This window comes from Tasmannia lanceolata, unplaced genomic scaffold (assembly GCF_043159265.1).
Source record: "Tasmannia lanceolata isolate RefF3 unplaced genomic scaffold, GAP_Taslan_0.1 ptg000037l, whole genome shotgun sequence".
NCBI lineage: Eukaryota > Viridiplantae > Streptophyta > Magnoliopsida > Canellales > Winteraceae > Tasmannia > Tasmannia lanceolata.
The window spans coordinates 11,072,858-11,094,042 of NW_027518714.1; the positions used below are offsets into that span (position 1 = coordinate 11,072,858).

General features: G+C 40.6%; 2 protein-coding genes and 1 pseudogene across 2 annotated transcripts; 2 read left to right on the plus strand and 1 right to left on the minus strand.

The window, feature by feature from the left end:
- Positions 1 to 6,059: 6,059 nt before the first annotated feature.
- LOC143861054 (9-cis-epoxycarotenoid dioxygenase NCED3, chloroplastic-like) lies at positions 6,060 to 7,912 on the plus strand. The gene has a single exon (XM_077371941.1). The coding sequence runs from the start codon at positions 6,085 to 6,087 to the stop codon at positions 7,852 to 7,854; it is 1,770 nt and encodes a 589-aa protein (XP_077228056.1). The 5' UTR covers positions 6,060 to 6,084; the 3' UTR covers positions 7,855 to 7,912.
- A 7,323-nt stretch (positions 7,913 to 15,235) lies between these two features.
- On the plus strand, positions 15,236 to 17,268 carry LOC143861225 (uncharacterized). Its single transcript, XM_077372158.1, has 3 exons — positions 15,236 to 15,545; positions 15,945 to 16,715; positions 16,799 to 17,268. Exons 1-3 carry the CDS (start codon positions 15,236 to 15,238, stop codon positions 17,266 to 17,268), a joined length of 1,551 nt encoding a protein of 516 aa, XP_077228273.1.
- A 962-nt stretch (positions 17,269 to 18,230) lies between these two features.
- Positions 18,231 to 20,441, minus strand: LOC143862567 (9-cis-epoxycarotenoid dioxygenase NCED6, chloroplastic-like; annotated as a pseudogene).
- Positions 20,442 to 21,185: the final 744 nt, after the last annotated feature.

Consider the following 21,185-nt stretch of genomic DNA (forward strand, 5'->3'; position numbering starts at 1 on the left):
GACCAACTTGGTCTGGTAGTTGTTCTAATCCTTTCATCATTGCAGGGGCAATGATAAGGATACTTAGAGCCCGCCTCTCTTTTACGAGACATGCCATGTCTCATTAGCACCTCTTTCAGAGTCTATCCTTAGCTAGAGAGTCAGTCTTTCAGTTTCGAGAGTCAGTCTTATCATCATAGGGGTTAAGATTCTTTCCAACATCTCATCAAATCATGTGATTTTTATCCACTCTTGCAAGGCATAGGATGCTGTCCAACCCTTGGAGAGTCGTGATTCCGTCTTCTTTCCCCGCAAAGCATAGGATGTTGTCCAACCTTTGCGGGATATCAGGAGTCTGTCCTACCCTTATGATGATAGGATTCTATCCTCTTGGAAATTCAAAATCCAAAAACATCTGAAAAACCAAAAGCTTTCTCAAAATCTGAGTCATTAAGAGTAGTTAAGAATTTCTTTTCCGAACTACGTTGGCTTGATCATCTTCCACGAGGTACGTAGTGCAGCTTGAGATTCATATCCCAAGTCCAGCCAAACCTTTAAAAATAAATATTTCAAACCTTTCAAAATTATAAAAATCTTCAAAACCTTTTCAAAAAGATCTTCCCCTAGAGTTAGGAGTCTGTCCTAGATTTTGGGGTGTTTTAGAGTTAGGAGGCTGTCCTGATTTGTATTGATATGGTGTGTCCTGTCGCGTGAGTGTCCCTAGAGTTAGGAGGCCTCAAGTTGATCGGTTAGACATTTAGTCGAACCGATGGCTAGACTAGAAAGCATATAGTCAGCCCGTGATTTTTCTTAGAATGCACAGCCTAGATACACATAGGGTATAGGGCCCACCTGCATTAGCTTAAGGCTAACCAACTTGCATTAGTTAGGACATATAGAGAGTCCTAAAAATTACAATTCACTTGAACTTAAGCAATCGTACAAAAAACTTTAAAAATCAGTCGAGTCTAGTGGATCGAGTCTAGGATAGCGGTTCTAGATGGTTAGGCATTGTAGTTTAGAATAGGTCATCGAACTACGTTGACTCCGATTCTTCCCGAGGCCGGGATACGTAGATCAGCTGGGATGGACGCTCATCTTGGTCCTAGTCAAGTCCTGCATTAGAGTTTTATGATTCATCTTGTCCAGTCATGTATAGAATTGATTTGTGTTGTATGTTTTGCTGTGTTTTCTTACTTTCATGTACTTATCCTATACTTTTAGCTGTAGTATGCATGTGTTTGCACACCAGAACTCAGACACCAATTAGGTATGAGACTCATAACCTAGTTATTTTTAGGTGACACTACTTTCATCTATTTTGTGTGTGCTTATTATTCCTTCGAGACATGCATGATTAGATAGACGTCTTCTCGGAGAAATGTGTTCCCATTTCACATGACTTTCGCCCAAAACTCTTCAAAATCAATAAGTAAATGGCATAAGAGACCAGGTGTTTGCACTTGGGCGGATGAGGTGCACTTCGGACCTTCCAAATTCGTAACCAGGCACGAACCTTCTTTTTATATCTCTGGTTATCCGTTGCAACAGAGCATAGTATGGGATCCTGGGCCCACTTCCTTGGATGGCGACTCTTCTTTGTTTAAGGTACGCCTCGAATCTGGGCTAGTCCCCGAATCGAGAGGTATCTCACCTTTTATCGCCACTCATGCTGTGAGAGGCACTTCTTTCGAGAGTTCCTTGGTAGAGCTCTCCATTCACCTGGATGATCCTGAGAGACTCGCGTGTGGGGCCCTTTCCCCCGCCCCTCTCGGATCGGGGTCCACACACAGCGGTCTAGACCGCTGCTAAATTAACTATTAGTTGTGGTTTTAATGACCGCTACTAAATGTCCGTTCCTAAAAATCACTTTTGCTGTATTGATGTGATTCGTTGGCTGAAAGGTGGGGTGGCTCCTCTGTGGAGATTTCTTTCCATTTTTGATGAGATTGAGGACTTAACTGCGGGGTCCGCTATCGGCTTTCAACATGTTAGAAGATCGGCAAATGATAAGGCGGATGCGCTAGCTAAGCGTGGTGTCTTTGGTGGTTCTATTATGTGGTTCGACCACCTTCCTCCCTGAGAAGGGGTTTTCTCTGTATTTTGTTTTTTCTTTGTTCCTGTTTCTTTCTTGCTTCCTATTGTAGATATGGGTGGTCCATCTCGGCCTCCTAAATTTGCTATATATAATTATTGTCATTTCAAAAAAAAAAAAGAGGGTCGTTGATTTTGGGAGGATTTGTGGGGTCTTTATGAGATTTAATTACTAATTTAAGGAGGCGAATCGGGAAAGGTGAAGAGACAAATATTTTAGGAAATGGAAGAGATATACATTGAGAGGATTGAGAAATATTTAATGGGAAATCTTAAATGCTTTAAAATTGCCTTAAAAGTAGCGATGCAATATTTAATACCTCAAAAAATAGGCGTTTAAATTCCTCACAAAGCAATAAATTGCGATTTTAAAAACCTTTGCTAATTGCGATTTTGGAGAGGGGCTGCCACGTGGCACCACCACGGCTTAGAGGATTCCGCTTTACTTATATATACAGGATGGAGAAACTCATTCATTTAAGGGTGCAAGACAAAATAACGGAGCAGATTCTTACACGTCCCTTTTTTGACATTTTTTTTATGACTCCTTTTTTTTTTACATAAACATGTTCTCAAACAAGGGCGATGATATTTTCACTCCCCCTCCAGTACGCATGCGCCCCTCTTTTGAAGTGATTTGATGTCAAAAAGCGCCAAGGTTTCCCACTGTTTACGTCAAAATCACGTTATAAGGGGGCGTATGCGTACTGCAGCCGGGTGAAAATATCATCTCCCTCAAACAATCACCACTTCTTTTTCCATGCAGTTTCAAATTAGGGGTTTAAGTGAGTGAGTTAGAATAGCTAGGCAGTGAACACTTTATATGAGCGCAAACAAGAATTCTAACGTAGACGGTGTGGGTGTATCTGTAAAAATACGAATCTACGTATGGGTTCCCTGTAGAAGGGAGAGAAGACACGTGTCAGAGAGTAGCCATTACGACACGTGTGAAGCGGGATAAAAAGAGAGTGGTTTGACCACAGCAGAAGGATGGGTGGTCGCATGCTTTAAGAGCATAGAAACGTCCGCTCAAATTGCATGGGGGAGGAGGTGGTCAAGTGCATGGGCCCACATGGCTCTACCCACTGTATCACCGCAAACCACATACACCCGTGCCCTCCTCCACGTGCTAAACATGCTCACCTGTCTTCAAGTCCCTCCTCGACACGTGTGAACACACCCTCATTCCAACCTTGAACTATTTGAAGAATTTTAGAGAATTTCTATTATTCTTGAATAAATTACAAAGAGTATGTTAGTGCTTATATAGAGCACTTACATGATAAGGATAGAAGGGAAATCAAGATAACTATGGAAGGAAGAATCCTAATCAAATCTACCTAATTAAATCTACTTTCCTAATATTTCTCGCTTGCCTCTTCATATCCACTTGCCTAATTTATATAGTCTCCTCATTTAGCCAACATACCCAATCTACCTCCAAGATGATCCAACGTTGAGATCTAAACACAATCTAACCGTTGGATTCCACATATTCTAACATGCCCCCTCAAACGCATATGGATTGAAAATCAATATACGTTTGACAATAATAAAAAAAATTCCAATATAATAGAATTCCCCAAATTACAAATGTAATCAAAATCAACTTATTTGATGCACACTTCCGGAAGTCAATGACGATGATCCTTTGCTGAAGACTGTTGTTGCTGCCAATGATCATTGATGATGGTTGCCAAAGAAGATGCCACTTGACATTTTGTCACGAAGAGGGCTTAAAAGCGAATAGACCATAGCCTCGCTGGGACTAGATGATACTCAAGCCCTTGATGGGCGAGTAGAGATGGGTCACTATGGACCAATGCCTGAATGAGCAAGAATTGGGTCACTATGGACCAATTGCCAAAATCGGCAAGAAAAGGGTCACAATGGACCAATGCCGGAATAGGCGACAAAGAAGAGAAAGAAGAAAAAAAACAAAGAGTTGGGCGGCAATGATAGGGTAACTGGAAAAGAAAATTCTGAAAATTTTGGGAGTGTAAGACTTCTTTTTTTTATGTGTATGTGTGTGATGAATGCTGATATCAATTTGGGGATTTCACATAGGGAAGGTTTTGCAAGAAAAGGGTTCAATTAAAATTAGGATGAAAAGGGGTGTCTATATCAATCTTGGGGAAATGTCTCAACACTGTTGGATGATTTTCACCCTCTTCTGTCTTATCTAAGAAGCCCATTGGCAAGACTCTTACCCCTTTTATGTATTTGATTTTCTCAACACAGCACCTTATCATCGCTTATGTAAACAGAAACCCTTTCACCCACATGAATCAAATGGGGCTGTGACTATCAATCGAAGGGGGTGAAAGTTTGCTCTTATGACAAGGATTGGGGTTTGTTTGACACAAAGAAAGGAGTGTGACAGAGGGTTCTTATGATGAATAAAATAAGCCCTAATGGACTGTCATGATGAAAAGAAAAATAAACAGTAAAGAGTCACTCGGTCAAATGAAATGGCTTGGGATGATCGAGAATTTCATCTTCCTAAAAGACATTCATCTCTAGCTTGAGTGGGCAGTGGAGAGACACAATGAAGATCGGGGTACTAAAGACATTCTGAAATGGATGGTGACGACAACAGTGAGGATTTTGGGCATGGGGTAAAGAAGCCATATGACAAGAGTATGAGAGAGGTACAGAAGAGATGCAAGGATTGCAATTGTTGGTATTAGTGGAGAGAGACCGGGCGGACGGCTAGATCGGCAGTCCGCCGGAGACGGAAGCTTCTTGTGTTGTGCTTAGGACTAGGTCCAATCGACCCGCTCTGATACCATGAAGAATTTTAGAGAATTTCTATTATTCTTGAATAAATTACAAAGAGTAGGTTAGTGCTTATGGGTGTGTTTGGCGTACCGTTTGAAATAGCGTTTAAAACGCCGTTTTGCAAAACGGTGTTTTGGTTCAAAACGGCATTTTGCCAAACGGCGTTTTCATGTTTGGTTCGCCAGATCAAAACGACATTTTAAACGGCAAACGGATGTATTGTGTGTTTGGTTGCAAATGCCCCAAAACGGAGTTTTAGTTTTAAAATGACCAAAAAGGGCATTGTTTGGTTGGCCTCAATGTAACTCAACTACTCTCTCATTAGGCCCAATATTAAAAGGTCATTAGGATCCCATTCAAACACTATTAAAATTAAACATCATTGCCAAAAAAAAAAAAAAAGGCTATACCTTTGGGGTTCTTCTCCTTCTTCTTCTTAACGGCCGGATTTGACGGATGAGTGGAGGCACTGAGGCAGTGAGGCAGACGAGTGGGTTTGCAACTTTGCAAAGTAGATGAAGAAAGTAAGAAACTAGGGTTTCTTTTAATTCTTTTGTCTTTAAAAAATCAAAATTAAAAGATCATATAATGATATCAACAGCCCCATTGTTTTGAATTAAATATTAACAATTTAACAAATTTGTGTCCTCAAGACTGATATTAATACCCCCACTTTTTTGGTATTTGAGGTAACGCATAAAGTCGCACGCATATATGTAAAAATGGGTTTTGGTGAGGGCAAACACGTAAAAACCAACAACCCAAAAACTCCGTTCAAAATGCCATTTTGAGGGTTCAAAACGGTGTTTCAAACGGCGTTTCAAACGGTGGCTGCGCACCCAAACACTCCCAAACGGCCGTTTGGCCGCAAAACGGTGTTTTAAACGCCAAACGGTGTTTTAAACGGTACGCCAAACACGTACTATATAGAGCACTTACATGATAAGGATAGAAGGGAAATCAAGATAACTATGGAAGGAAGAATCCTAATCAAATCTACCTAATTAAATCTACTTTCCTATTATTTCTCGCTTGCCTATTCATATCCACTTGCCTAATATATATAGTCTCCTCATTTAGCCAACATACCAAATCTACCTCCAAGATGATCCAACGATGAGATCTAAACACAATCCAACCGTTGGATCCCACATATTCTAACACTATTTCCCCCATATAAAGACAACATATGTAAGGGATTCCATTCTACAGTCTCTCTCTCACTGAGTCATGCCTCAGCACCTGCTTCGTCTCTCCAACAACCCCCCATGCAAAATTCCGGCCAATTCTTCTCCGGATACATGCAGAATTCCGGCCAAATGCCAAATCATTGTCAACCCATCAGCGCAAATCTTCCCCAGAGAAACAACCAAGCAATTAAACCCACGGCGTAAATCAAAATCTCCAAAGCCCTCCATTCCAACACCTAAAAATCCATCCCAACTAAACCCATTACAGAGACTATTGGCATCAGCCTTAGATTCCCTCGAATATGGAGTTATAGCTAAATTACAGAAGAATCAAACTCTACCCAAAACCGTAGACCCATCTATACAACTTGCCGGTAACTTTGCTCCGGTGCCCGAATCACCAGTCAGGTATAATCTCGACGTGGTGGGTCAGATCCCATCCATTCTCCATGGGGTCTACGTCAGAAATGGAGCCAACCCCATGTTTTCACCCTCAGGTCGGCACCACCTATTTGACGGTGACGGAATGGTCCACGCCGTTACACTAAACGGAAGTGATAACCCCAGTTACAGCTGCCGTTTCACCCGCACAAATAGACTCTCCCATGAAGAGATATATGGTAAGCCTCTCTTTCCGAAACCCATCGGAGAACTACATGGCCACATAGGACTCGCACGCTTGGCACTCTTCTTCGCACGTGCCTTAGCCGGAGTAGTTAACGCCAGTCTCGGCACCGGCGTAGCTAATGCCGGTCTCGTCTACTTCAACGGCCGACTCCTCGCCATGTCGGAGGATGACCTGCCGTACCACGTTAGCATCACCGGTGACGGAGATCTAAAGACTGTCGGAAGGTATGATTTTTCCGGCCAGCTCCGGTCGACCATGATAGCCCACCCTAAGGTGGACCCTACCACAGGCGAGCTCATGGCACTGAGCTATGACGTTATCAAAAGGCCTTACTTGAAATACTTCAAATTCGATAAATATGGGAGAAAATCTGTTGACGTGGCAATCACCCTCCAACAACCTACCATGATTCACGATTTTGCCATCACGGAGAACTCGGTTGTTATACCTGATCACCAGGTTGTGTTCAAGATCTCCGAAATGGCTCGTGGCGGCTCACCAGTTCTCTACGATCGTAACAAAACCCCACGTTTCGGAGTCTTGCCGAAATGCGACTCGGACGAGTCGAGAATTCGGTGGGTTGACGTTCCAAACTGTTTCTGTTTCCATTTATGGAATGCGTGGGAGGAATATTCCAGGTCCGGTGAGGAAATTGTGGTCGTGATTGGGTCCTGCATGTCGCCTCCTGACTCGGTATTCAACGAATCTGACGAGCCGTTACAGAGTATATTATCAGAAATACGTTTAAATCTTAAAACCGGTGAGTCGACTCGGAGAGAAATCGTTCCGGGTTTGAATTTGGAAGTTGGGCAGGTGAACAAGATGCTACTGGGTAGAAAGACTCGGTTTGCTTATCTTGCAATAGCCGAGCCGTGGCCGAGATGTTGTGGCTTGGCTAAGGTTGATTTGGAAACCGGAGCTGTTACGAAATTTTTGTATGGTGAGGGGCGTTTCGGAGGCGAGCCGACTTTTGTGCCGGCCTCCGAAACGAGAGAGGAAGATGAGGGTTATCTATTGAGTTTCGTTCATGATGAGAAATCGAATGAGTCGGAGTTTTTTATCGTGAACGCAATCAATATGCAGAAAGAAGCCTCGGTTAAGTTGCCGTCTAGAGTGCCGTACGGTATTCATGGGACCTTTGTGAGTGCTGAAAATCTCGAAAAGCAGGAGCTCGGGTTTTAGTAATGTAAATTCCATTAGAGCTTAGAAAAATAAAGAAGGATAAAGCTATGAATGGAAATTGTAAAGATGTCCTATATGCTCTATTTTGTTGGCTATTTTTAAGGAGATTGAGGGGAGAACATCTTCTTGAGATCTTCTTGAGATTGTTTGGTTGCCTTTTAAGGTCTTTGACCACTAGCACTGTATGGTCGGGTGATGTGGCGCGCTCGAGATCTACTCTCCAAATTTCTTCAAATCAAAGAAATTTGTGGAGAAGATCTTGGGGAGATCTTTTTGCCCTTATCCCAAACCCCCCCAATATTTGCAAGACAAACCAAACAATGTTTCTTTCTTCCACCCTTAATCTCCCTGTTGACTGATCCCCTTTAGATCTCCCCTTTAGATCTCCCCTTTAATCTCCCCTTTTACAGCTAGAAAATGGTTTACTAGGGAGTGGAGTTTTTGTTCGTACATTTTTTTTGTAAATGATATTTCCATCCTCTTTTGTTTGTGTTTTCCTTAAAATGACTTCATTTCCTCTTCCATTGCTCGTCTTTTCCTGAAAATGAAGTTATTTTCAAGAACAGACATGGAAATGGTAGGGATATGGGGTTGAAATATTATTCTCCCATTTTTGTAATCAGTCAATCTCTTCGTGTATCTTGGTTTCTGTAATCACCAGCTATAAGTACGAAAATCCCCACAATTCATCGAGAACCTTTATTTTGGATAGCTCATATTTTGTATTTGGATTTGGAATTGAGTTCTGAATACAAAATGAATAGAACCGCCAGCTCATGTGGAGGGAGACAGAGAGGGAAGGGGCCAATTACTACTGGAGGGGAGAGGTTGAGGAGCAAAGAGGGTGAAGGAAACTGCCACATATGTGGATTTCCAATTAATTATTTCCACAACATATTTGGAAATCCAATTTTTTTCACTGTCAGTAGCTGATTTGGAAATCCAAGGATTTGATCCGAATCCAAATCACAACGCAAAATGGGCTTCATATATGAGAAATCCAAATCAAAATCTTCTCGTTTGGTTTGGGCCCTTAATAAATTTGAAGTTTGGTGGGGAGAGAAATAGAGCCAAAAAGTTTTGTCTCGGTGATTCAAGAATAATCAAAACTTAGACTTCTATTCTTACCTTGGAACAGCCCCTTGTAATGTAAAAGGATACTCATAAAAACACTCTAGGGTAGGGGTGGACATGGTTCGGTTCGGTTCGGTTTTGGGGTATACCCAGAACCGAACCATATATAATCGGTTCCTTGAAATTGGAACCAGAACCGAACCATATATGTTTGGAACCGAACCGAACCAGAACCATATATAATCGGTTCGGTTCGGTTCGGTTCTGGGTTTACCCAACCTTCACCAAATGTAGATATTTTTCCTAATCGTATTTATAATCGGTTCGGTCCTGTTTATATATGAACTACAAAGACTAACATGCACAAATTTGGAATAATCAGGCACAAATTTGTACAAATTTGGACAATGCAAAAATTATATATGACCTACAAACATGCACAAATTGGAATAATCAAGCACAAATTTGGGGGGTGAATTAAAATTTTAAAGGCAAAGCAACACGTTAAAGAGGGGTGAATTAAAAGGGGGTGGGGTGATTTTATAAAGCGACGAGGCATTGGGTTTTAAGGTGAGAGTCGGTTCTCGGTTCGGTTCTCGGTTCCGGGATCCCAAACCCAGAACCGAACCGAATTTCTATCGGTTCCAGGATATCAGAACCGGAACCGAACCATATAAATATGGAACCGAACCGAACCGAACCATATGTGCCGGTTCAGTTCGGTTCGGTTCCTCGGTTCGAACCGGAACCATGTCCACCCCTACTCTAGGGAGCTGTCCCAGGGAAGAAGACATGGGCGAATTTATCACTTCCCTTGAAGAGATAGTGGAAACGTTCTAGAATAAGTTTAGCCGTAGTATCTGATATCTTAAACTATGCAAAAAGGTCTTCGCTTTTTAGAAATTTTGTTTCTTTTTTATTGGTGAAGGGGAGTAAGAGTGTGGGCGGCCGTAGGCGCTTTTCGTGGGCCCCATCGACGGACATAGTAGAAGAGCCGCCACAGAAAAAAGTGTCCGAATTTATGATGATGCTGGCCTTAGACAGATGGGAAAATTCTGTTTCCTACGTGGCACTAAATTTCAGAATGTTTTTATTGGCTGTCTTCCACGTGTTATCTTCTCTGATTGGGTAGCTATTTAGCTCCATAGTAACGCTTTTTCGGCCTTTTTTCCGACTGGGGGCATTAGCCACATGGGTTAAAGTGACCTGTCTTCCTGCAATTGGATGGCAGTGTCCAGGTCAGCAGATTATTCACTCACATCTCCCAACGTCCTTGCACGTAAGTATTTGGCAATCAAACGAAATGTACAGACCACAACGTAAATTTGTTGTACTTGGGGTTGGGCCCATGGCAAGGTTTTAAATTTTGGTTTCGGCTAAAATTTCGGACTTATCCGAAATCGAAATTTCAGCTGAAATCCCAGGCGAAATTTGGTATTAGCTCTCGAAACACCTTTTTTTTCAGACGAAATTACCAAAATTTCGTCCTGATCATAACCAACAATTTCTTCTACCCAAGATTTGTTTTATTTAATGGAAGAACACAAGATTATCAAGATTTGCTCTAAGTTTGTGATTTTCACTTTAAAGCCCCCATCCAATCATCAAAGTTTCAATTAGAAACTTGTTGGATGAAGATCGATAAATAAATGATCCACAAACCCAAGATCAATCCTCAATAACTCTATTTCTCATGAACAAGATGAGAATCCATGGTGGAATCAATGACTAAAAGAAGAATCAAGCCCAAAAATCCCGCCACATACATTTGGAAAACTTTTAATCCACCCTCAAAATCCTCTGCGGTTCTCGATTTCCCCAAAGCTTCACTCGTTCAACTCTAGGGTTGGTTTCTAAAGAAATATGGCTCCTCGTTAGTGTTTATAACCTCGGTTTAGAGAGTCCTAATTCAATTGGAATGTTTTGGACAAATATGTCCCTATTTAAACGAATTTTTGTTTTTAGGGCCTTACGGAGTTACGGGTATTTTGGGGTATAACAGTTGCTAGATCAGTTTTGAATTATCGATCTTTGGCGGATGGTATAGGTTACTTTGCCTCAAGATACTCTTTCATTGCGTTGGATTCAACATACAAGGCTCTATATGTTTCTGTTGTGACAATAATGGTGCTATTATTATTGCTCATATTCCAATCCAACATGACCAAACCAAGGCATATTGAAGTGGACTGGACCATCGCTTTATTAGTGAAGATGTTTTATATTTGTGCTCCCTTTGTTTGTAGATCTGTGCTCCCTTTGTACCGGAAAACCATTAGGAGATGTTTTAGGGGAGTTTTTAGGCTCAGTTCTTTGAGATTTTAGCAAAATTGGGCGTGCCAGATATCTATAAACCGACTCGAGTGTGAGTGTTGTGAAGGTTAGACTAGTGTTTTTTGACTTGCATATATAAACAGCTTTGTAAGGGCAGTATTCTACATATCGTTTTATGATTAAATAAATTATGAAAAGCATCGTGAAAAAACCATTCTCTTCCATCTCCTCCTTTCTCTCCATTCATCTTCTTGTCTTATGAAACTGTAGAAACATTTTTCATCTCAGAATTGATTGCAGCTGCAGAATAAGAATGGCACCACAGCTCTTAAAGCATAACTAGTTAGAATTCTCTACTATTCCATTATTCTCATCCGTCACTACTGAAATATATGTTCTGCAGTTTTCATGGAAGTTTTTATGAGGAAGTCTAAACTGAAGGGAGCTCTCCTATTGGCTACACATCACCATCATGCATTAATAACGGCTGAAAAGTCAAACATGATGGTGATGTGCAACCAATGGGGGAGCCCTTTCACCTCTTTTCAGTCTAGAATTCCTCAGTTTTTATATATTACTTATTTTTACTACAAGCCTTAATCAACACTAAGAACACTCATGCTTTTAAACTTATTTTTCTTGCATATTTAGTGCGTGTTTGGCGTACCGTTTAAAACGCCGTTTGGAGTTTGAAACACCGTTTTGGGGCCAAACGGCCGTTTGGGAGTGTTTGGGTGCGCAGCCACCGTTTGAAACTCCGTTTGAAACACCGTTTTGAACCCTCAAAACGGCGTTTTGCAAACGGAGGGAGGGAGGTCCGTTTGCAAAACGCCGTTTTGAACGGAGTTTTTGGGGCTTGGGTTTTTACATGTTTACCCTCACCAAACCCATTTTTACACCTTCGTTTTTTTGGCACAAGTTAAAAACAAAATTTTCCCCGACTCTCGCTGTGCTCCAAAGAAAGAAGACACGAGACTTGTCTTCCACCTCCAGACGTCTCCTTGCAACCTCAGACTCTCCAAGCTTCATAGCAGGTACGGAGATCTCTCTCTTCTTTCCGTTTATTTTTCCTTTTTTTTATCTTGTTAAATCTCATAAAATAGGGTTTCTAAAAACCCAAAATAGGGTTTTGTGGTTCTCTGTTTGTTGGGGTTTCATGTTTTTTTATTGTTCCTGTATCTGTTATCTTGGTGAAAAACCCAAAATAGGGTTTTGTGGTTCTCTCTGTTTGTTGTGGTTCTCTGTTTGAGGATACCTTATAAAACAGAGGAGAAAAACGTGAGTTTTTTCTCATCTTGGTGAGGGGGTGAGAGAAACAAGTGAAGGTTCCTGTATCTGTTTTCTCTTGTGATATTTTTTGTGCAGTGGGATTTTTTTAAATCCCACTGCAATGAGATGTGGCTAAAAATCCGGAAACAAAAGACTACTCATACTCGGATTGACCTTCAGGTGCTTGTGATTCCTATTAGATACATCATCCGAAAACGCTCAGAAAAGTAGATATATGAGATTTTTGTCAACTGGACAACATGAGAAACTGAGAAAGTAGTGAAAACTTTGGAATTGGTATTAATCATACTTATTCTACATTGGTTTCATGGTGGTTCCAAAAACTAAGATTTCTTTCTGCCCAATTTCCTTCCCTGCCATTGGAAGGTTGGGGAGGAAGCTTTGATATGTTTATATGGGATTTTGTTCAATTTCTATGTGAACTGAGATTCATTGATTTCCTTCCGTGCTGCTCTATTGCTAAATCTGCAAATATGCTCGCCATCTAAAGTCATATGTACTGAACTGAGTAATAATTTTTTTTAATGGTTACTGAGCTGAGTAAGTTTGACTCTATTTAAGATGAATGGTGCTTTAAACAGCTTGGCCAATTAACCTATTATAATGATGACAGAGAGTGAGTTTCATGTTCAGGGATGGTAAAACACCCTCTGGTCTCTTATGGATCAACTTTGTGGCATGAATTTTCATAATCTTCTTTTAGAAAGCATGACTTCTGGTAAAAATTCTGGTTTTGACACCATGCAATGGTCTGAACACCATATTTTAGGGGAAGCAGGTTGTCAACCCACAAATCGATTTTCTAAGTATTGCAGCTAAAGTGGAGCCTACACTAGGTGCCTCTTTTGTTTTTTGTTTTGTACTGAGAAGTAATTTTGAGTCCAAAACTGATTACTCGACTCAGAATTAAGGCCAGTTTGTTTTGGAGTATGAGAATTGATTTCGAGTCAAAAACTGATTATTGGCCTCAAAATTAAGGGCTGCTGGTTTTGGATTTTCAGAATTGATTTTGATTCCTAAACTGATTATTGACTCAAAATTAGCTGGACATTGAATGGCATTGACCGGCTCTTGTCAATAGGTTGTTTGAGAATTGAATGATTCCAAAACAGATTATTGACCTCAAAATTGCATATAATTTTTGAGTCCCCAACAATAATCAGTTTTGGACTCGTAACCAGTTTTTTCATAATCCAAGATGAATAGGGAATAAACGTAATTTTGAGCCCAATGATCAGTTTTGGACTCAAAATCCAAAACGAACATGGCCTTGTAGAAATCTATTCTGAAGAAAATTTTGAAGGATATGATATTTCAACCTCCTTTTGCAGCAATTCAAAACCCTGTTGTGGGATTTTTAGCCACATCTCATTGCAGTGGGATTTTTTTAGCCACATCTCATTGCAGTGGCATTGGGACTCCTTTTTCTTTCTTCTTTTTATCTTTCTCTTGTTAATTCTCATGGTGGGTAGAGAAAGCTAATCAAAAGGCATTGGGACTCTTTTTTCTATCTTCTTTTTGTCTTTCTCTTGTTAATTCTCATGGTGGGTTCTGTTTAAATGCCTATTTTCTGGGTTAGATTCAATGGTTTTTTCTCCATTCATTTATTAGAATCTTGATAGCAAAAGCCCAGTTTGATTTTAAAAACCCACGTCCAAAATCCGATTTTTTTATTGATTTAAGTGGTGTTTCTCATTTTCTCTGGTTTGTAACGCTTTTGGTTTTGCATTGTCTGTTATTCTACTTAGAATTGTTGGGAAACTCAGATCTCCTTGATAAGCACAAACCTTAAAAACTTCTAATCTTTTGGTAGTGGTTTTCCTTCTGTTCCTTTCTCCTTTTTACGTTAGCAATTCCTTTACAAAATCTTAGCTTTCTCAATAAACTTTTAAGCTCTCTTTTAGAACAGAAAGCTTTAGAAATCCATTGTTAAATCCCCTTTTTATATCACTTCTATCTGTGACTCAATTTTTTACTCTTCTTCTTTGATTTCATAGCCATACCCAAAATCTGAGCATTCAGAAAGCCATAGGAAAATCCTACTTTGAATTTTTTAGATGGAAAGTGATCAAGCAAAAAAATCTTCCCAGACTACAAAAGGGAAGGCAAATGGAAAAGAGATTATTAAGAAAGCTCAATGGGACACTGATAGCCATTATGCTTGGATTGACATATGTAAGGACTTAGTTAGGAGGGGATTTAGACCCGGTTCACACTTGAGTAAGGAAGGGTGGGCGCTAGCAACTGATGGTTTTAATGAGAAGACGGGCAAGGAGTGGCAGTTGTGGCATTCTTGAGACTCGACTAAAAAGGAGTGGCAGTTGTGGCATTCTTTGTTGACCAGTGCAACTGGTTTGGGTTTTGATCATGCGAAGCATTGCATAGATGCATCAGACGATTGGTGGGATACTCAAATTAAGGTAATCAATAAACTTAAACTTAATTTATTTTTATTATAAGTTTTTTTTCCATTTCAGTAAAAGGATAATGTTTCTTTTTTTGTTTTGTGTAGAGAAATAAAAAGTATGCGTGCTTTAGGAGTCGAGCCTTGGAAAGGTGTTGGGATTTTGAGGAGTTGTTCTTAGATGTTTCTGCAACTGGAAGACTTGCATTTTCTCCTTCTGCAAGCCAAGTTGAGACACAAAATAGCAAACCATCTACCCCATTTGATATAGAGGAAGAGGGAGATGAAGATGTAGGCACACCAGTATCTTCGAATGAGCCTTTTTATGGTGAAGATGAGATGGAACCAGATGTAGTAGCAAGGAAGAAAGAGCCTAATGTAAAACAAAGGGTTGCAAAAAGAAGATCGGTTGCAAATCATATTTCCAAAAACTTAGAGCGTCTCGCGACTGCAGTGGAAAGCAGGAGCACGACTACATCTATCCGTATGGAGAAGTTTGATGCTGACATGACTAAAATCGTGAGGCAATTAGCCTTATTGCCAGGTTATGAGAGGGGGTCACTAAATTTTTATGCCGCTTGCAAATTGTTTAAGGTGAAAGAGAATCGTGCATTGTGGGTGGCTATGGGAGATGACAAAACAACGATTGGTTGGCTACATTATGAGTTGGGAGTCCCATTGCAACCGTCATTCGATGATGACGATGTTTACTATCCCCAGCCCATTGATTAGTTTTCTATCTGTTGGTTGTGAACTTGTGTTACTTGGATGTTGACAAGTCACGTTATTTTTTATCTTGTGATCGATGGTTGTGAACTTCTGATAGTTTTTTGGGTATTGCAACTTGTTGGTTGTTACTTTTATTTCGAACTGGTTGGTTTTTATATGTTAGTTGAACAAGCTCAAGACAATGTATAACTTTTTCATTCGTATACAATTTATTTTGAACTGTTTTTACACTACAGAGGCCTGGAGCATACCAGTAACATCTTCCCTTGGTGTGCCATACGGGATTTGAATATGCTAGTTGTTGGTTTTTTATTTGCAGGGAATATGGATTCAGGAGATGGGTCAGATGCATCAATTGAATCAATTGACAGTGACGAAGATTATGATGATGAAGATTTGATGGCCATGGTTGTTGAAGGTGTGCAAGATGCAATTAGGTATTATTCTATGTATTTTTGCAAGACACCTTGCCGAACAAGTAAATACACTGGGCATAAATTTATCATGGACCTATTAGATGGTGCACCAAACCGATGCTATGAGCAACTTCGTATGGAGAAATATGTATTTAGGAACTTGTGTAATTTATTCAAAACAAGATATGGGTTAACACCAACGAAAGCAATGTCTATTGAGGAGATAATGGCAATGTTTCTGATGACATTAGGACATGGCGTTTCTAATAGGTATATGCAGGAGCGGTTCCAACATTCTGGAGAGACAATTAGCCGGCAATTTCATAAAATCTTAACTTGTGCAATGCGATTTTCGTCTGATATGATTAAGCCAGAGCCTAATTACAATGATATTATTCCTGCATACATCCAAAATAGGGCAAAATTTTTTCCATACTTCAAAGATTGTATTGGAGCTATTGATGGCACCCACATTCAAGTGATTGTGCCTCAAGCAGAGCAAATTCCATATCGAGGAAGGAAAGGTTACACCTCAACAAATGTCATGGCATGCTGTGACTTTGACATGTGCTTCACCTTTACATGGGCAGGATGGGAAGGTGCTGCTCATGACACAAGGATTTTTTCAGAGGCACTGTGTACGCCGGATCTTAATTTTCCTCACCCAAGGGGAGGTAAGTACACAAATAATACTATAAATTTAATATAATATAATATATAATATCTTACATAACTTTCTTTTCAAATTTTGATGTAGATAAATATTATGTGGTTGATGCCGGCTACCCCAATATGAAGGGATACTTGGCCCCGTACAAGGGAGAAAGGTCACATGTTCCAGCTTTTCGACATGGTACTCAACCAATAAGTGGTTCAAATGAGCAATTTAATCAAGCACACGCCTCTCTTAGGAACATTATAGAGCGCACATTTGGTGTATGGAAAAATAGATGGGCCTTGCTATCCAGAATGCCTAAATTCGATTTAAAAACCCAGATACAACTAATTGTAGCATCAATGTCACTACACAACTACATCAGAAAGCATGCAAGTCGTGATGAGGAGTTCGATAGAGCTGACCATGATGATACATATATGCCTACTGTTAATGTTGGTTTGGGTTATGATCATGCTATGGATCATAACGATACATTTGACTATGCACATGATGATGCTTTCATGGGTTCAGTTCGGGATCGCATTCGTGATGAATTATGTTCTATATAAATTACTCATTGTGCCACTTTTTAAATTTTGTTTTTTGAACAATAGTATAACTATTTATGGCAATGATGTTTAATTTTAATTGTGTTGAATGAGATCCTAATGACCTTCTAATATTGAGCCTAATGAGAGAATAATTGAGTTACATTGAGGCTAACCATACAATGCCCTTTTTGGTCATTTAACCACTAAAACTCCGATTTGGGGCATTTGCAACCAAACACACAATACCTCCGTTTGCCGTTTAAAACGCCGTTTTGATCTGGCCAACCAAACACCAAAACGGCGTTTCAAACGCTATTTCAAACGGTACGCCAAACACACCCTTAATGTCTTCAATGCCCCTATTTGTACTTCATATGTTGACGTGATAACCTTCAAGAACATGAGAAATTAATGACTACTACAACAAAATACGTTTTCACTGGCAGTCATCCAAACGAGAGATTTTTTAAATTTAGATTTGAAATTGAAATCTTTATGTCTGTCATCCGAATGACACTATTTATAAATTTGTAAATTTTAAAATTCTAGATTTCTAATCCTAAATATTTTCAAATCGAAATCCAATGTGTGTCTAAATGGTTCCTTATTCTTAAGAGAATACTGGATTAGTAGGGTGCATCAAATATAATTGTTTGACTAAGCCCACTAAAAAATAGAAAAAGATCATCTAAAGATTGTATCTAGGGTTGTGTTTAAAGAAACATTTTTCCTATTTTTAAAAATAAAAAGTGAATTGCTAGCATCCACTGCAAAAGGCATTTCGTAGCTGGTCTGTCGCTTGTTGTCTTCATTCACGAGGTGGCTGGTCTGACATGCGAGAGACCAGCTGCGAAATACCTTTTGCGATGGACCCTAGCAAATCCCAAATAAAAAAAAAATAGAAGAAAGTCGAAATCAATAAACAAAATCAGCCGAAGGCACCCCACCCTAAACTTCCACGTCCGAAAGATAATTGCTGGTTACAAAAATCGGTGAATAATATCTTTCAACCCCCTTTCTCTAGCATTTTCATGTTTGCTGTTCTTGAAAATAACTTTATTTTCAAGAAAGACAAACAAAGAAAGCCGAAGTATCAGCCATTTTAAGTAAAGACAAACAAAAGAGCTCGGAAATATCATTTACATTACAAAGAAGTCCACTCCCTTGTAAACTATTTCTAGCTATAAATATACTATATATATGGCATCTAGGCAATTTCCATTCTCACATATGTTCGGAGCTTTTTCGTTCTTTATTTTCCTAAGCTCTAATGGATTTTTCATGACTAATGCCAAAGCTCCTGTGTTTCGAGATTTTCAGCAGTAACAAAAGTTCCATGAATACCGTACGGCACTCTAGATGGCAGCTTAACGGCGGCTTCTTGCCGCATATTGTTTGCGTTCGCTATCACCAGCTCCGACTCATTCGATTTCTCATCATGAACGAAACTCAATACATAACCCTCGTCCTCCTTTGCCGTTAACCCGGAGACCGGCACAAAAGTAGGCTCGCCTCCGAAACGCTCCTCACCATACAAAAATTTCGTAACAACGCCCGTTTCCAAATCAACCTTAGCCACCCCACAGCACCTTGGCCATGGCTCGGCTATCGCAAGATAAGCGAACCGGGTCTTCCTACCCAGCAGCATTTTGTTCACCGGCCTGCCCGGGTTCCAGATTCAATCCCGGAACGATTTCTTTCCGAGTCGACTCGCCGGTCGTAAGATTCAGACGGATTTCTGATAGTATACTTCGTAGCGGCTCGTCCGAGTCATTGAAGACCGAATCGGGAGGCGACATGCAGGACCCAATCACCACCACCACTTCCTCGCCGGAGCCGGTATTTTCCTCCCAGGTATTCCATAAATGGAAACAAAAGCAGTCTGGAACGTCGACCCACCGGATTCTCGACTCATCCGAGTCGCATTTCGGGAGGCCTCCGAAACGAGGGGTTTTGTTACGATCGTAGAGAACAGGTGACCCGTCATGTACCATTTCTGAGATCTTGAACACGACCTGCTGATCCGGTATAACGACCGAGTTTTCCGTGATGGCAAAATCGTGAATCATGGTGGGTTGATGGAGGGAGATAGCTACGTCAGCAGATTTTCTCCCATATTTATCGAATTTGAAGTACTTGAGGTAAGGCCTCTTATTTATGTCATAGCTTAGAGCAATGAGCTCGCCTGTGGTAGGGTCCACCTTAGGGTGGGCGATCATGGACGACCGGAGCTGGCCGGAGAAATCATACCGGCCGACGGTCTTTATATTGCCGTCACGGGTGATGCCAATGTGGTATGGTAAGTCGTCCTCCGACATGGCGAGGAACCGGCCATTAAAGTAGATGAGGCCAGCGTTAGCGAGGCCGGTGCCACGGCTGAAGTCGATGATCCCAGCTAAAGCACGTGTGAAGAAGAGTGCCAAGCGTGCGATTCCGAGGTGGCCATGTAGTTCTCCGACTGGTTTCGGAAAGAGTGGTCGACCGTACATCTCTTCATGGGAGAGTCTATTTGTGTGGGTGAAACGGCAGCTGTAACTGGGGCTATCACTTCCGTTTAGAGAGACGGCATGAACCATGCCGTCACCGTCAAATAAGTGGTGCCCGCCAGAGGGTATAAACATGGGGTTGGCGCCGTTCCGGACGTAGACCCCACGGAGACTGGTAGGGATCTGACCCACGAGGTCGAGATTATGCTTGACTGGTGATTCGGGTACCGGAGCAAAGTTACCGGCAATTTGTATAGATGGGTCTATAGTTTTGGGTAGTGTTTGATTCTTTTCTAACTTAGAGATGACACCATATTCGACGGCATCTAAGGCAGATGCGAGCAGTCTCTGCAATGGGTTTAGTTGGGATGGATTGTAGGTGTTGGAATGGAGGGCTTCGTATCAACAGAGGACCGAGGTTTCGATTTAAGCAGTGGTAATTGCTTGGTTGTTTCTCTTGCGATAATGTGCTCGGACGAGTTGTTGATGATTTGGCATTTGGCAGGGATTCTGCATGGAGGGTTGTTATAATTAGTGAAACGAAGCAGGTGCTGAGACATGACTCGGAGAGGGAGTGTGTGTAGAATGAAATCCCACAGATTTCTGGTGTCTTTATATGGGGGAAATAGTCCAAGCATGTTTTATCAATGGGATCCTGTGCTTTCAGGACATGTGCACATAAAACGAAAAAGAGAGGGACATGTGCACATTAAACTAAGCAAATCGGCTATTGTTACCCCCTTCTTTATTTTCAGCACGGGATCCCGTTTAGTATTGCTTTCCTTTCGTTTTTTTTACAGGCTTGTAAGAGCTTTTTCTTGCAAACTGTAATAAACTTTGACGGCTTTTCAAAAAATAACAGACAAGAACAGTTAGTGCGATTATCAAAACATGGCAATACTTACATCAGTGCCCATAGTATTTCAGGAAGCTGAAAATTTTAGATCCGTTTTTTTTTTTTCATAGACACACCCACCCCATCTATGTTCAAATTCTTCTTCGCGCTCATATAAAGCGTTCACTGCCTGGCTCTTATAGCTAACTCACATTTGAAACTTCATGGAAAAGGAAGTGCTGAATATTTGAAAACAAGTTCATGAAGATGACGATATGGTCTGCACAATGAAAATGTTTTTAAGATTAAGAGGGGTGTAAAAAGGACACATAAATATCAGCTTTGTTATTGTTTTCTTAGCACCCTCAAATCAACTATTTCCATTTCCATAATATGATATAATATAACATTAGATTCCACAAAATGGCCCTTTCTAAACCGAACCTTTAAAGATATAGAGACGGCTGCACCTATCAACCTAAAGGGTCTAAATCAGCGTCGAAGAATAATTGCCAAGATTGTATGAAATATAAAACTGCTCAACGAACAGCGTATTGGGCAACCATGGAATTTTTTTCCATAGAAAATAGTTTTTGAGGTCTGTAAATGTTTTT